Source organism: Phyllobates terribilis, unplaced genomic scaffold, assembly GCF_046119375.1.
Source record: "Phyllobates terribilis strain yellow unplaced genomic scaffold, ASM4611937v1 Scaffold_231__1_contigs__length_3143052, whole genome shotgun sequence".
In the NCBI taxonomy this organism is placed as follows: Eukaryota; Metazoa; Chordata; class Amphibia; order Anura; family Dendrobatidae; genus Phyllobates; species Phyllobates terribilis.
The window spans coordinates 2,896,679-2,909,487 of NW_027362991.1; the positions used below are offsets into that span (position 1 = coordinate 2,896,679).

The window sequence follows — 12,809 nt, forward strand, 5'->3', positions numbered from 1 at the left end:
CTAATAAAAACCAATTTTTTGCATCCATATTGGAGTGCCGAAGTTCTTTTTTGATATCTATACTACCTATTTCTTCAGAGCACCCTAAAAGTTTGGTACAGTGAAGCGATCCTTCTTTTTTTCAACAAGCTTCCATTGCTGATAGACCCAGAGGCTGTTGTTAGGTCTCAGCTTGCCATGATAACCATCGATACACCGTGATTGTAACATGGGGGTAATAATGAAGGTACAGAGGGGGCCCCTTCCTTCTGTCCACCATATTGATGCGGTGGTCGCTATTGACCGCATCATCTAAAGGGTTAAACTGTCGGGATAGGTGCTAACACCAAAGTCGGCAGTTGCAGCCAACTCTCCTTGAAGTGCGGGCTCAGCTGCTAAGCCTGCACAGCACGACTACCATGAAAATAGCACAGTTCATGTTTAATCCCATGTGCCCATTATGTAATAGTATGTCATAGGGCAGTAAGGTGTTAGACTTTTGATTGGTTGTTTCTATATTTTCCATTTACCATAATGGAGGACTGATCACATACGTGAGCTCAGGACATGGAATGCAATGTGTGGACCTGGGGAGGAATCATTGACCAGACCTGAGGCTCCTATGATTTGTTGGGTTGACCCCCAGTTGCCTCTATTAAGCACTGTGAAGACCCATACAGAGGCTCAGATATGTTATCATACACTGACTATTAGCTTCATTCAAGGAGTCAAATATAAGAATTTTCAATAATAGTTGAAATAATATTTAATTATTTATTTATCAATTTCCTATCAGTATGTCTTTGGAGTGTGGGAGGAAACCGGAGAACCCGGAGGAAACCCACGCGAACACGGGGAGAGCATACAAACTCCATGCAGTTGTTCTCTTTGGTTGGGTTTGGACCCGAACGCTGCAAAGCAACAGTGCTAACCACTGAGCCACCGTGTTGCCCAATAGTCTTCAATGTGGCACTAATCATGATAGGACGAGAACAGAGACCGAGCCCGGAATCTGTCTCCTTATGCAGCAGGAAGCTCACTTTATTCCGTGAGTTCATCTGACTGCGGAAAGTCCAGTAAATGTCGTATCCAGAAGTGAGAACAGAGACCGAGCCCGGAATCTGCCTCTTGATGCAGCAGGAACCTCACTTTATTCCGTGAGTTCATCTGACTGCGGAAAGTCCAGTAAATGTCGTATGCGAGAACAGAGACCGAGCCCGGAATCTGTCTCTTTTTTCTGACTTGTTTTCGCCTTGTGGAAGAGTCGTCACATCCGGCTGGATTCTTTGTTCATTGACGGATCACAATCAGGCCTCTCTCCGGAATAGTGATCTGTAGAAATAATAAATATGACTGAAGATGAAACAACTGGATATCATATATAAACGGCAGGCAATGTACTCCTGGTTACTGATTTCTAGCCTTGTGAGAAAAGATTTAAGATAAGTGATATTGGCTTATTCTTAGTTTAGGACTGTACCCCCCATTCATATAGAGGGGGCTGACAATCACTATGTGAGATCTGAGACCACCCACTGGACTCCTAAACCCAGAATGTTTCATATTGGCCGGCACTAAGCATTTCATGGATATCTAAGAAGTACATGAGTGCAATTTTTTAAATCTATAAATTTAGATTAAAAAATAAATTATTGATTATGTAGCGTTAATAAAGCTAGATCTAAATAGAACTATTTTTACTGTAAAGGATCTTCTCCCCACTATTTTAGCTTTAGTAAAAGATCAAGTATTTCTAAAACATTAAAAGACATCCAGGAACTTAAAGATGTCAGACAAACCCCTGCAGATCCCCAATGAATCTAGGACCTCCAGCAAGTTGTCATAGCCGGAACGGACATTGAATGTACAACGTGATGATTCGTGCTGCAAAGCTGGAGCCACTGTCTCCAACAAAAGAAGCAAAACGTAGTTTAACAAGTGTACAGTTTTATACGATGATTTATATGGTTGTATAACTAATATATTTCCCATCTGGTATTATCACTCATCCCCTTAAAAAAATAAAATTGGTACTTAATATTTTATCTCCTCTTGTAAAAGGATTGAATAGTTCTAAGAAGAGATACCTGGCCTGGAAAGAAACTAAAAATTCTAACTCTGAAATAATAGGATCTGAAAACCCACTCAAATTATATTCTCAAATTATATATTCTCATTACCAAAAATTAAAAAAGTTAAAGTTGACTATTCCCATCTTATCTTACCTTTCATTTTTCCTCAGGTCCAGCTTTAAAAAGTTCTAATTTATGGAGCTGTAGATATTACCTCCTTCAGGACAAAGTCTATAAAGATGAAATAAAATTAAATTATTTGATATAAAATGATACAGAAGGATTATCTACATGTACAGTAAAGCATTAAACCTGACATATTGTGCCACTACGTGTTTCCAAGAGACGCACTATAACATTATGCTGCGGTGCTCCTTTACTCCAATGAGACCCTGCAGAGCATTTCCTTCCCAACCTCCTCTATGCTGGAGAGGTTGTGCTAAACCGGGAGACATTTTACACATATTTTGGAGTTGTCCATAAAGGAATTATGGAAAGAAACTTTGAACTTACTCCTATGAATTTCTAAACCCAATATTCCACTTACACCACAATTAATATTATTATCACAAGGTCTAGAAGAAATCCCACCCAAATTTCAACATATCTCTTGTCATATCTTTTTGGTGATTAAACATTTAATCGCAAGAAAATGGAAGCAAATAATTCCTCCATCAATATTAGAAGTAATGGAAAGGCATCAACGCACAATATTAAAGTTCAACTTTGCGATTAGTGAAAAAATGTTGTAGCTGATATTTAGTTAGATGAATGCCATAGTGGAAGAGTTTTTTTTACTCAGGCTAAACCCAAAACTTAAAAACTAAAATAGTTGTATAAACAAACAATACCGGATATATACCAAACTAATTGTTTACACATATTATGGTCAAAGTTATAATAGTTGTTTATTACTAATAATAATGACTAGCCTTGCCTTTACTTTCTCTCCTGTAACTTCCCATTGTTACCCCATTACTCCTTTTTCCCCTCCCCAATTTATATTCCTTCTTAATGTTATTTTTTTTGTAAATGTTAAGTAAAAACAATTGAACGAGATGATCCGACATTTACCATTTTTTACCCGTTGTAAATCCTGTTGTTCTCCTGAATCTGGCATTGTTCATCCTTTGTTCCTCAAGATTCTAATTTCCTGAGAAATTGCCCCCTTTTCCCTTTATGTAAATCTAGTATTTGTATTTATTTTTGCCAAGTGGGCGTGACCCTCAAAAACTTCTCTTTTTGAGAAACATCTTGATGACAACGGCCAGTTGGCTAAAATAGTGGATAAATGTATAGGGAGCAGGGAGACCTATCAGGAACAAGGAGATTTGAGAACAAGAGACAAACAATGCCGTATTCAGGAGAATAGCAGCATTTATACCGGGTTAAAATAAATGTATATTTATGGCGAGTGACAGGTTATCTTAAAAGTAGATTCCACCAAAAAGACATAGCAGATTTTTTCAAATACAATTTATGTCATATAATCAGCCCCATATCAGTAGGGTAGGGTCACACTTAGGCTGTGTGCCCACGATGCGTTTTTTAAGCGTTTCCGCAGCGGCAAAAACGCTGCAGAAACGCTTAAAAAACGCATGGTAGAAGGTCTGCCATGTTCCCCAATGATAATCCGTATGTGCTGTGCACATGCTGCAGAAATTTCCGCTGCGGATTATCATTGCGTAAAAAAAGCAGCACTACCAATTATTTTGCGGAAGCGCTGAGTTTTCTCCGCCATTGACTTGCATTAGACCGCATGGACTCCGCATCACTGTATATGTAGATGTATGCGTTCCATTGTGGGGATGGTACCCGGGTGTGGAGGAGAGGAGACATCCACACCCAGGTGCCATAGTACCTGTAAAAAAAAGAATAAAATAAAAAATATATGTTATACTTACCTTCCGGCGGGCCGCGGTGCGCTCGTCCTCCCATGCCGGCAGATCGCGGTGGACTGAAGGACCTGCGCTGACGTCATAGCCATGTGACGGGTCACGCGATGCTGACGTTGGCAGGTCCTTCAGTGTACCGCGATCTGCCGGCAGCCAGGACGGAGTGAAGCAAGACTGCCGGGGCCATCGGAAGGTAAGTATATATATATTTTTTTTTTTTTAACCATTCTTTGGGGTCACACTATATAAATCCATGCCGTTTGCATGGATTTATATAGTGTGACCAAGTTGTCAAGCACTTTCCAAGTGATGCTAAAATCGCTTGGAAAGCGCTTATCAACCCGCATGCGGAAATGCATGTGAAGAACGCTTCACATCCGCATGTCCCTGGCAGAAAAACGCATGTACAATCCGCATGTACAATCCGCATGTACAATCCGCATGCGTTTTTTCTGCCAGGGGAGATGCAGAAACGCTCAGGAAAAATCCTGAGCATTTCTGCATCGTGGGCACATAGCCTTAGGATAAAACTATTTATGTCATAATAATAAGTTAATTGCAGCTTTGTTAATGTTATGTTATGCAGCTTTGTTAATGTTATGTTATGGAGCTTTGTTATGGGGATGGATGTATTATACAGATGCTGGGTATTACATTTACTAATTATGGAGCTAATGCTAATCCAATTCTGTAAGAGATATGATCGGATAATTAACTTATTTCTGCACGTACCTTCAGACTCTGTCTCTGCCTTCTTACGATCATTTTCAACAAAGAGGGCGCATGCGAAAAAGAATCCTCCTCCGAAAACCAGCACAAAGGGGCAAACCATGAGGGCGTACTGCAGACTGCGGAAGTTCGAAAGAGCCGAGTCTGGATTGTAACTTTTGATGCGGTCGGATATCTGAAGATGAGACGAGATAAATAATTATGTATGGTTAATGAAAGTAAAAAAACATAATTGACTGGACACGTTTATGCTGACAGCAGTCAATGGATACCAATGAAATCTGGTGATCATAGAAAGAGAAGGTGCCTCACTGCAGATAGCGGCTCCTCCAAACTATGAACAGCAATGCTTCCAGTATCCGCAGCTCCAGTACTACACATTGTCTGGGAACAGGACACTTGTGACATCCTTCTTCAGCAGATAATCTGTGACGTAACTCCAGGACATCTTGTCTTTGGAGTTCTGCCACCCCGTCAACAGAGCGGAAGAGAAGATGCTGCTCTGTCAACGTGATATCAGGGGAGGCCACTGAATCGCGGGTGTTGGCAGAGATCGGTCCCGGGCACTACAGGCAGGTATTTAGCAACGACTTGCCTGTTAGCCCATAGTAAAAAAAATCAAATAGTCCCGGTGAACCCTTTTAAGTATGTTATGAATAGGCTACAGCGAGTTTTAAAAACTCCTCTGTGACAGAGCATGTCCTATTCTCATCCGTTCTGCGGATCAGACTTGGCCAGTAAAGAGTAACTGTCGTTATAAAATCAATACAGTACACGTGAAAATAAGCAACTTTGTGGTAGATCTTATCAGATAAATCTGCTTATTTTTCCTCCATTAATTTATAACATTCTTAATTCACAGATAAAATCTGTAATCAGTGAAGACAGATTTTTACATTACTGAGATAGGAGATGACAATTGCTGTTGATCAGATTCTATGTACATGGGGGGAGCCTGCCTCTAGCTCCTCCCTCTTTCCTCTCCATAGAATGTTATAAGCACCAACTGTCATCTCCTATCCCAGTAATGCTTCACTGAATACAGTGAGAACTTTGAGAATAAACGATCAGTTCGAGAGGAGAAAGAAGCAGATTTCTCTGAAAAGATATATTCCAACGTTTCTTATTTTCATGTGTACTGTACTATTGATTTATGAAATAAAAATTAAAACTGGGGTTACTATTTCTAGTCTATAGGAATCTGTTAAAAATGGATGGAGAAAGGATGATATACTTTGTACTTCAGTTTTCCATCTGTGTTTCATCCATTTTTCATTGATCCATTATTAAGAGTCAATGGATAAATAAAGTTTGGACAGTCTACCACCTTCACTTTTTAAAAAAACAGATGACACAAGAGAAAAATGGTCTGTTTTGCGACAATGTACAAATGGAAACAGATGTGTGAATGTAGCCCTAAAGTGATGTGAGAATATGTAACAGCTACTTACTAGCCCGATGAAATAGGAGCTTCCAGCTTCCCCCAGCAGGTGGGACCCCGCCATCGATAACGCCTGTGCTGTTGATCGCCTTGCGGGAGAAACCACATACTGAAACAAGAGAATATTCTGAATGAGCAGAAGGAGTCACTGAACCCAACGAGACAAGAGAACATGGACAAAGTGAACATACTTGAAGCCTAAGTTAAAGAAGTTGTCCACTATGGATAGGGCATCAATGTATGATCGGCCGGGGTCCCGCATGCGGCATCCCTTCCGATCAGCAGTTATCGGTGCCGGCGGCGGCTGCCACCAGCCGGAAGTCCTTACCTATTCAAGTCAATTGAATAGGAGGTGGATGTGCAGTACACCGCGGTGACCACTATAACTTGACGGCCAAACACCGCAGGTAAGCCCCTCCGGCCGGTGGCAGCCGCTGCAGATACCAATAACTGCTGATCGCCGGGGGTGCCGCGTGCGGGACCCCTGCCATCCTACATTGATGCCATATCCTACGGGTAGGGCATCAATGTGAAAGTAGTGGACAACCCCTTTAAATGCACAATCAGCCAGGATAGATAAGAAGCCCAGACATGTTGTGGACTGAGATTTTACTAAAGAAGTTTTTAATCATCTTGCGCCAGGTTTATTTTTAGTTGGGAATTACCCAACAGACGCTTGGGCACAGCCAGGATTATGGGGCATTTGATGGGTAAAAACAGAACATAGAGACTGACTACATACATATAATTATAGCTATGATAAGTTTAGCGCTTTTCTCCACTCACCAGGCGGATATCAGTTGAAACTGAAAAGTTCAGGCTCAGAAATATGGTCCCGATGAATATAAACACCTGCAGAGAGTAAAGAACAATACATATAAACATTTTTGTCTTGCACGCTTTCCTATCCCCCATAGGTTTTGTCTTTATAATCCATTCATCCACCCCAGTCTCCGTACATTCATAGACAGCCCCCGCCATAGTCTATGATTTCTACTGCTCGGTCCTATAGCCGAGACCCAGTAAGGGGATGAAAGCAATCTGTACTCCAGGTACTTACATAAGTGGCCACAAGGCTGATGTCTGCAAGAATAATAGCCAACAGCAGGAAAATGGCGGAGCCCAGCAATCCAACCGCACAAACTATAGGGTCAGCACGAGGGTTGTACTTCCTGCATCTCTTGGCTATCTCCGCCCCTGTTCCAACTCCAAGGATGCCAGAGATGACCGTAAGTCCTCCGAAAATCAGACTGCAAAGAAAAGCGGTAAAGAGATTAGTAAAGTAGCTTGAAGAAATGAAATATAAATAATTTGATATAATAATAATTTGAAATATAAATATTTTTTTTTAGAGAGAAAACGGTCATAGGGGGAATTAAATTCCCACCAGTGAATGTCAAATTAAAGTTTGCTAAACTTGTACCTGTCATCATAGTTGGATAGTTGAGTCTGATATGGCGCCTTCTGTAGCATGAGAGCCCGGGCACGCTTCAGGAAAGTAACAGCCCAGAAGCCGAATGCAGCTGCCACAAATTTTACCATAATAGTCCCAAGAGTAGAAAACAGAAGACTTCGGCTGCAGAGAGAGAAAAGGGTAAAAAACTTGTAAATGACGCAGAAGTCACGGGGGAGATCAGTGACATAAATCAATGCACAGAAGACACCTACTTTTTACGCAGTTGGTTGGCATCCATAAGCCATCCTTTGAAGCTCAGTGGTTTGTTCTTTTCCTCTGCAGCTCCTCTGGACGGTTCTTTTACAAATGCAGCCATGAGCAGGACTCCTACCAGGCCCAGAGCAGAGATGATCTGTGTAGATGAAGAAGGAGACATCACATATACAGAGGTTTCATCACAAAAAGGACATGAGCACAGACTGTTGTGGAACTGGTTCCATTAAAGGGGATCTGCGACGAGGTGTTTGCTGCGCATCTGAGAGCAGCATAATGCAGGGACAGAGACCCCGATTCTAGCGATGTGTCACTTGCTGGTGTGCTTGGTGAAGTATTGATAAAATCCCAGTTTTCTCTGCTGCAGATCTAGCAGTACTCTGAATGCTGAGCTCTGTATACCCTGCCTACACCACTGATTGGTAGATTTTTCTGTGCACACTGTACATAGGCAGAAAGCCACCAATCAGTGGTGGGGTCGGGGTTACACAGAACAGGAGGACTACATGGCACGAGACAACTAGTCCCCTCGTCATAATCTCCTGCTAATAAAACAGTGATTTTTTTTTTTAAAGCATCTACAAGGAGCAGTAAGTGACACATCGCTGGAATCAGGTGCTCTGCCCCTACAGGGCCCCTGCTCTCAGATCAAATGGAAAAACATACTGCCAGATTCCCTTTAATACGATTCAGGAATTATAATTAAGATTCACAGTTTGTCCACAAGATCCCTCAGACCTATTACTTACCCGGAAGGCCCATTGCCAGGCGCCACCAAATGCACTTGTCACTTTAGACCCAATGATGTAACCAAGGCCACTGTAAAAAACAAAAACAAAGTTGTCATAATTTCTGCACACATATAAACATATACATTTTTGAGTGCCTTTTTCCGGCTCCTCCTTCCTACTCCACCCCCTCCATAGACTTCTATGAGCAGCAACTGTTACCCCATGCCGCATAAAGCTACAATCTGTCTTGTCACTGAAGATGGATTTTTATCAGTGAATTAATGAAGGGAAATAAGTATATTTCCTGATAAGATATATTACAACATTTCCTATGTCCATTTAAATGATTTATAAAAAAACAATAAAAAGTGTAAGATCATTCTGAGTCTTCACATTCTTTGAGGAGCTCTTGTCATAAGTGCTAAAAGTCAAACTGTCTAGCAGAAAACTTTTTTGCCCATAGCAATCAGTGTAGTTTTCTGTTAGGGAAAGTCTTGACATTGCTGAAAAAATATTTCCATTTAGAGTCTTGAATCAATTTCCTAGAAATCTGCAGCAATTCCAGAAATGTTTGCTGGTTCACTGCTGATCCTCCCCCTACGTGTTGCGACACCATGATCATTACTTGCGGAGGGGTTTTTGAAACGCCATCCATATGTATTGTACATGCATCTGTAGAGCAAAATCCGTACCGAAAAAAGTCCACAGCAAATCCGCCTTGTCGGACTTACTCTTAGACAGTTTGGCTATGATTCCCTCCTTAAAACAATAAATAGATCTACACTCACCAGCCAAAGGGTGCTGCTAAGTAATACAAGTTAAGCGCGCGGCTGCGCCGATCTCCCACGAAGACGTCGGCAATGATGGAGGGGGCAGTTATTTTAAAACTTGCCTCTGCAGCTCCAGACAGTCCATTAATTAGGAGAAAAACTGTAAAATACTGTGAAAACACAAAAAAATATTCAGTGACCATTTATGAAAGTTTTCTAAGACACCTAAAGAAATACGGTAATGGAAAAATTATAAACTTTTCCTAATTTTGGACCCGCTCTCACTTTTGTCTTGCAAATACTAATGCAAAATACTGATCTACATACAAACAAGTGAGAGGCTTTAGGGCTCATGCAGACGTCGGTGGATCCCGGTCCGATCTCTGACAGCGTGATAGCGATGCTCGGGTCGGAAGACCCGCGGCCAGTCCGTGCATTATTGTCCATGATGGCACCGAGATCCACAGACGTCTGCATGAGCCTTAAGTCTTTATGCTTCTACCAATTAGATCAGTTACCTCATTGGGAACGTAGGACTTGCAGAGAATGATGGCCGACCAGAAGGACATCCCTGCACACATGATGTATTTTCTGTTCCAGCGGTCACCCAGGTATCCATAGATTTGACCAAACAGGACACTGCTGATCGTGAATACTAGAAGGGGAAAAACAAGAGGTCACAGTTAATAGAAATGATTTCTTTAACATATATTTATTTATATTTGAGGATTATTTAAACTGTTGCACTGAAAACACTTCTCCCGTCCTCATCACTGTTTGCATTTTTGGTAACTATAAAGGCGGCCATCATGTGAACGTTACAAAATTGGAACCTTATGATGTCACGAGATTCCAGCCGTCCTCACAAGTGACCTATAGAATAGGATTTTATGTTAAAAGTTTACCTAAGCTTATAAGGCCGGATTTGCTGTCGTCCATTTTAAATGCGCTTTGTAGGTAAGAAATCGCTCCTGCCAGAACAAAAAGAAGAACACGAATGATTATTGTAATTAGAGAAGTGCAGGAATAGACATCACAGCAGCTAACGAGCCTTCTCGTTGGCCATGAAGATTTTCTTCTTTTTTTCCAGTTTTGGGCCTTATACACCTTGCCCCCGACATAAGCCGGTTTACGCCTACTTACCTACGAAAGTGAAGGCAGCTATGAAGGTGACCAGACTGATGAAGGTTAGAACGCCTACAATAATGAAAGAGCGGACTATGGAGACTCCAGTCCGGGCGTGCAGGTCCTGTTCTTCGCAGTTTTCATCCTCATCTTGCTGGTCTTTTCCTTTTTCCACATCTTCTAATAGAAGTGGCATTTTTGGGGTGGAATTGAAGAGAGATGCCATGTTCAACAGAGCCCTGCAAACACTGGAGAAAAACACAAGACGGTAAAAATATTGCATTAGTCTCAGTCAATTCCGTGGTAGTGCAGTATATAGTGTAATAAGCAATCGAACAACAATAAGTTTAAGTCCCCTAGAGGGACTAAAAATGAGGTCAAATTCAGCAAAAAAAGTTTTTCTTTAATATAAAAGAAATAATAATATATAAAGATTTCAAAAATAAAGAGAAAAAAAACAAGCATATATATATATATATATATATATATATATATATATGTATTTTTCAGATTATAAGACTCACTTTTTGTTCTCCCAAATTTGGGGGGAAAATGGGGGTGCGATTTATAATCCAATTGTAGCTTACCGGGCTGGGGGGGTATCTGCGGTGGAGCAGGGTCCCAGGAGTCAGGGTCACTGCTGCAGGAAGTTGAAGGTGGTGGGGCGATGCTGTGGGCCCCAGACTGGGAGGTGGGGGTGGTCAGCGATGCGAGGCTGCTTCGGGCACCAGGCTTCCAGAAAATGTCAGTGGAGCCCCCGCACTGCCCATCGTTTTCACTGCGGTGGACTTCGGGAAAATGGACGCCTCCAGCGGAGCATGTGTAGATCTCGGCTCCCGAGATCTCGATCTTGGGAGCGGAGATCTCAATCTAAACATGCGCCATTTTCCCAAAGTCCACTGCAGTGAAAACGATGCAAACGATGGGCAGTGTGGGGACTTGTTTGATATTTTCTGAAAGCCCGTGGCCCGGAGCAGTCTCGCACTGCTGAGCACCCCAACCTTCCAGCCCGGGCCCTGCAGCATCGCCCCACTCCTGCCACCGTTGAAAGCTTTCTGCAGCAGCGACCCTGCCTCCTGGGATCCCGCTTCACCGCAGCCCCCTCGACCACCCCCGGGTAAGCTATCGTAAAAGGGGATTATAAGACGCACTATTTTATTAATTTCATTTTTTTCCCATTTTCCTCCCCAAAATTTGGGGTGCATCTTCTAATCTGCAAAATACAGTCTCTGGCATCAATATATCCATAAAAGTAAGAGAAACAATCAAAACGCCAGAATGGCCTTTTTTTCCCTTGTTTTTTTTTTTATTACGGCACCTTCCCCGAAAAATGCAATAAAAAGTCACCCAAACTGTGTATGTTCCCCAAAATGGTGTCAATAAAAACATCAACTTGCCATAAAATGGTGAAACAAATCAATTTTTTTTTTAAATTCTAAAACTATTGTTGTAACCACTTACGGTAAGTAATAACAATAATAATAATAATAAAACAATATGAACCCTGAATCATCTTTCCAGATCAATCGTACCACAAAATGAACGTGGTAAAAAGCACAAAAAACAGTTTTGTTTTTCTGTTTTTTTTCACCATTTCACCATAGTTATTATTTTTTTCCCCATTTTTCAGTATAATATAAGGTAAAATGAATGCTGTTCTTCTAAGCAACAACTCGTCTCACAAAAAAAAAAACAAGCTTTCACCTGACTATGTGATCAGAAAAATAAAAAAGTGGAGGAAATATTGGCCGTGCTTTGAAAGGGTTAATGACAATTTACAAAAAACGTGTCTATACTGTTATTGGGGATAATTTTATAGGGAAATCTATATATGTCCCCCCTATAATCATCTACAGGTTGTGTCTCCCCCTGGGACAGACTCCCATTACTCATTAGATGAAGTTCAGACTTACCTTTCTCTCTTCCCACCGGAGGGCGCTGATAATAACAAATAAATATCACTTTCTATAGCAAATTTTGCAACACACAATAGTGAGTGACTGGGATCCGGCCGGCGCCCATACTTATACGCAGGGGCCGATTGTGACATCATCAGCCGGTCGCTGGAGGTTCTAAGCCATTGTGATGTCATCGTGCGGTGCATGCATATACACTCAGTGTACTTTGATACAAAGAGTCACCTAATGAATCTTTTCATTTGAAAATGTTGAACCCTGATAAGATAAAAAAAAAACAACCTATAGGCTATGTGCCCACGATGCAGAAATGCTCAGGATTTTTTCCTGAGCGTTTCTGCATCTCCCTGGCAGAAAAAAACGCATACGGATTGTACATGCGGATTGTACATGCGGATTGTACATGCGTTTTTCCTGCCAGGGACATGCGGATGTGAAGCGTTCTTCACTTGCATTTCCGCATGCGGGTTGTGATTTTAGCA

General features: G+C 41.5%; 1 protein-coding gene across 1 annotated transcript; it reads right to left on the minus strand.

Moving 5' to 3' along the window:
* Positions 1-4,623: 4,623 nt before the first annotated feature.
* Positions 4,624-10,637, minus strand: LOC141215226 (protein spinster homolog 1-like). The gene is made up of 12 exons (XM_073665549.1): positions 10,430-10,637; positions 10,192-10,257; positions 9,805-9,941; positions 9,305-9,456; positions 8,535-8,604; positions 7,785-7,924; positions 7,540-7,692; positions 7,177-7,366; positions 6,903-6,968; positions 6,127-6,225; positions 4,679-4,850; positions 4,624-4,634 (listed from the first exon to the last, which is right to left on the minus strand). Exons 1-12 carry the CDS (start codon positions 10,635-10,637, stop codon positions 4,624-4,626), a joined length of 1,464 nt encoding a protein of 487 aa, XP_073521650.1.
* Between the last annotated feature and the right edge of the window lie 2,172 nt (positions 10,638-12,809).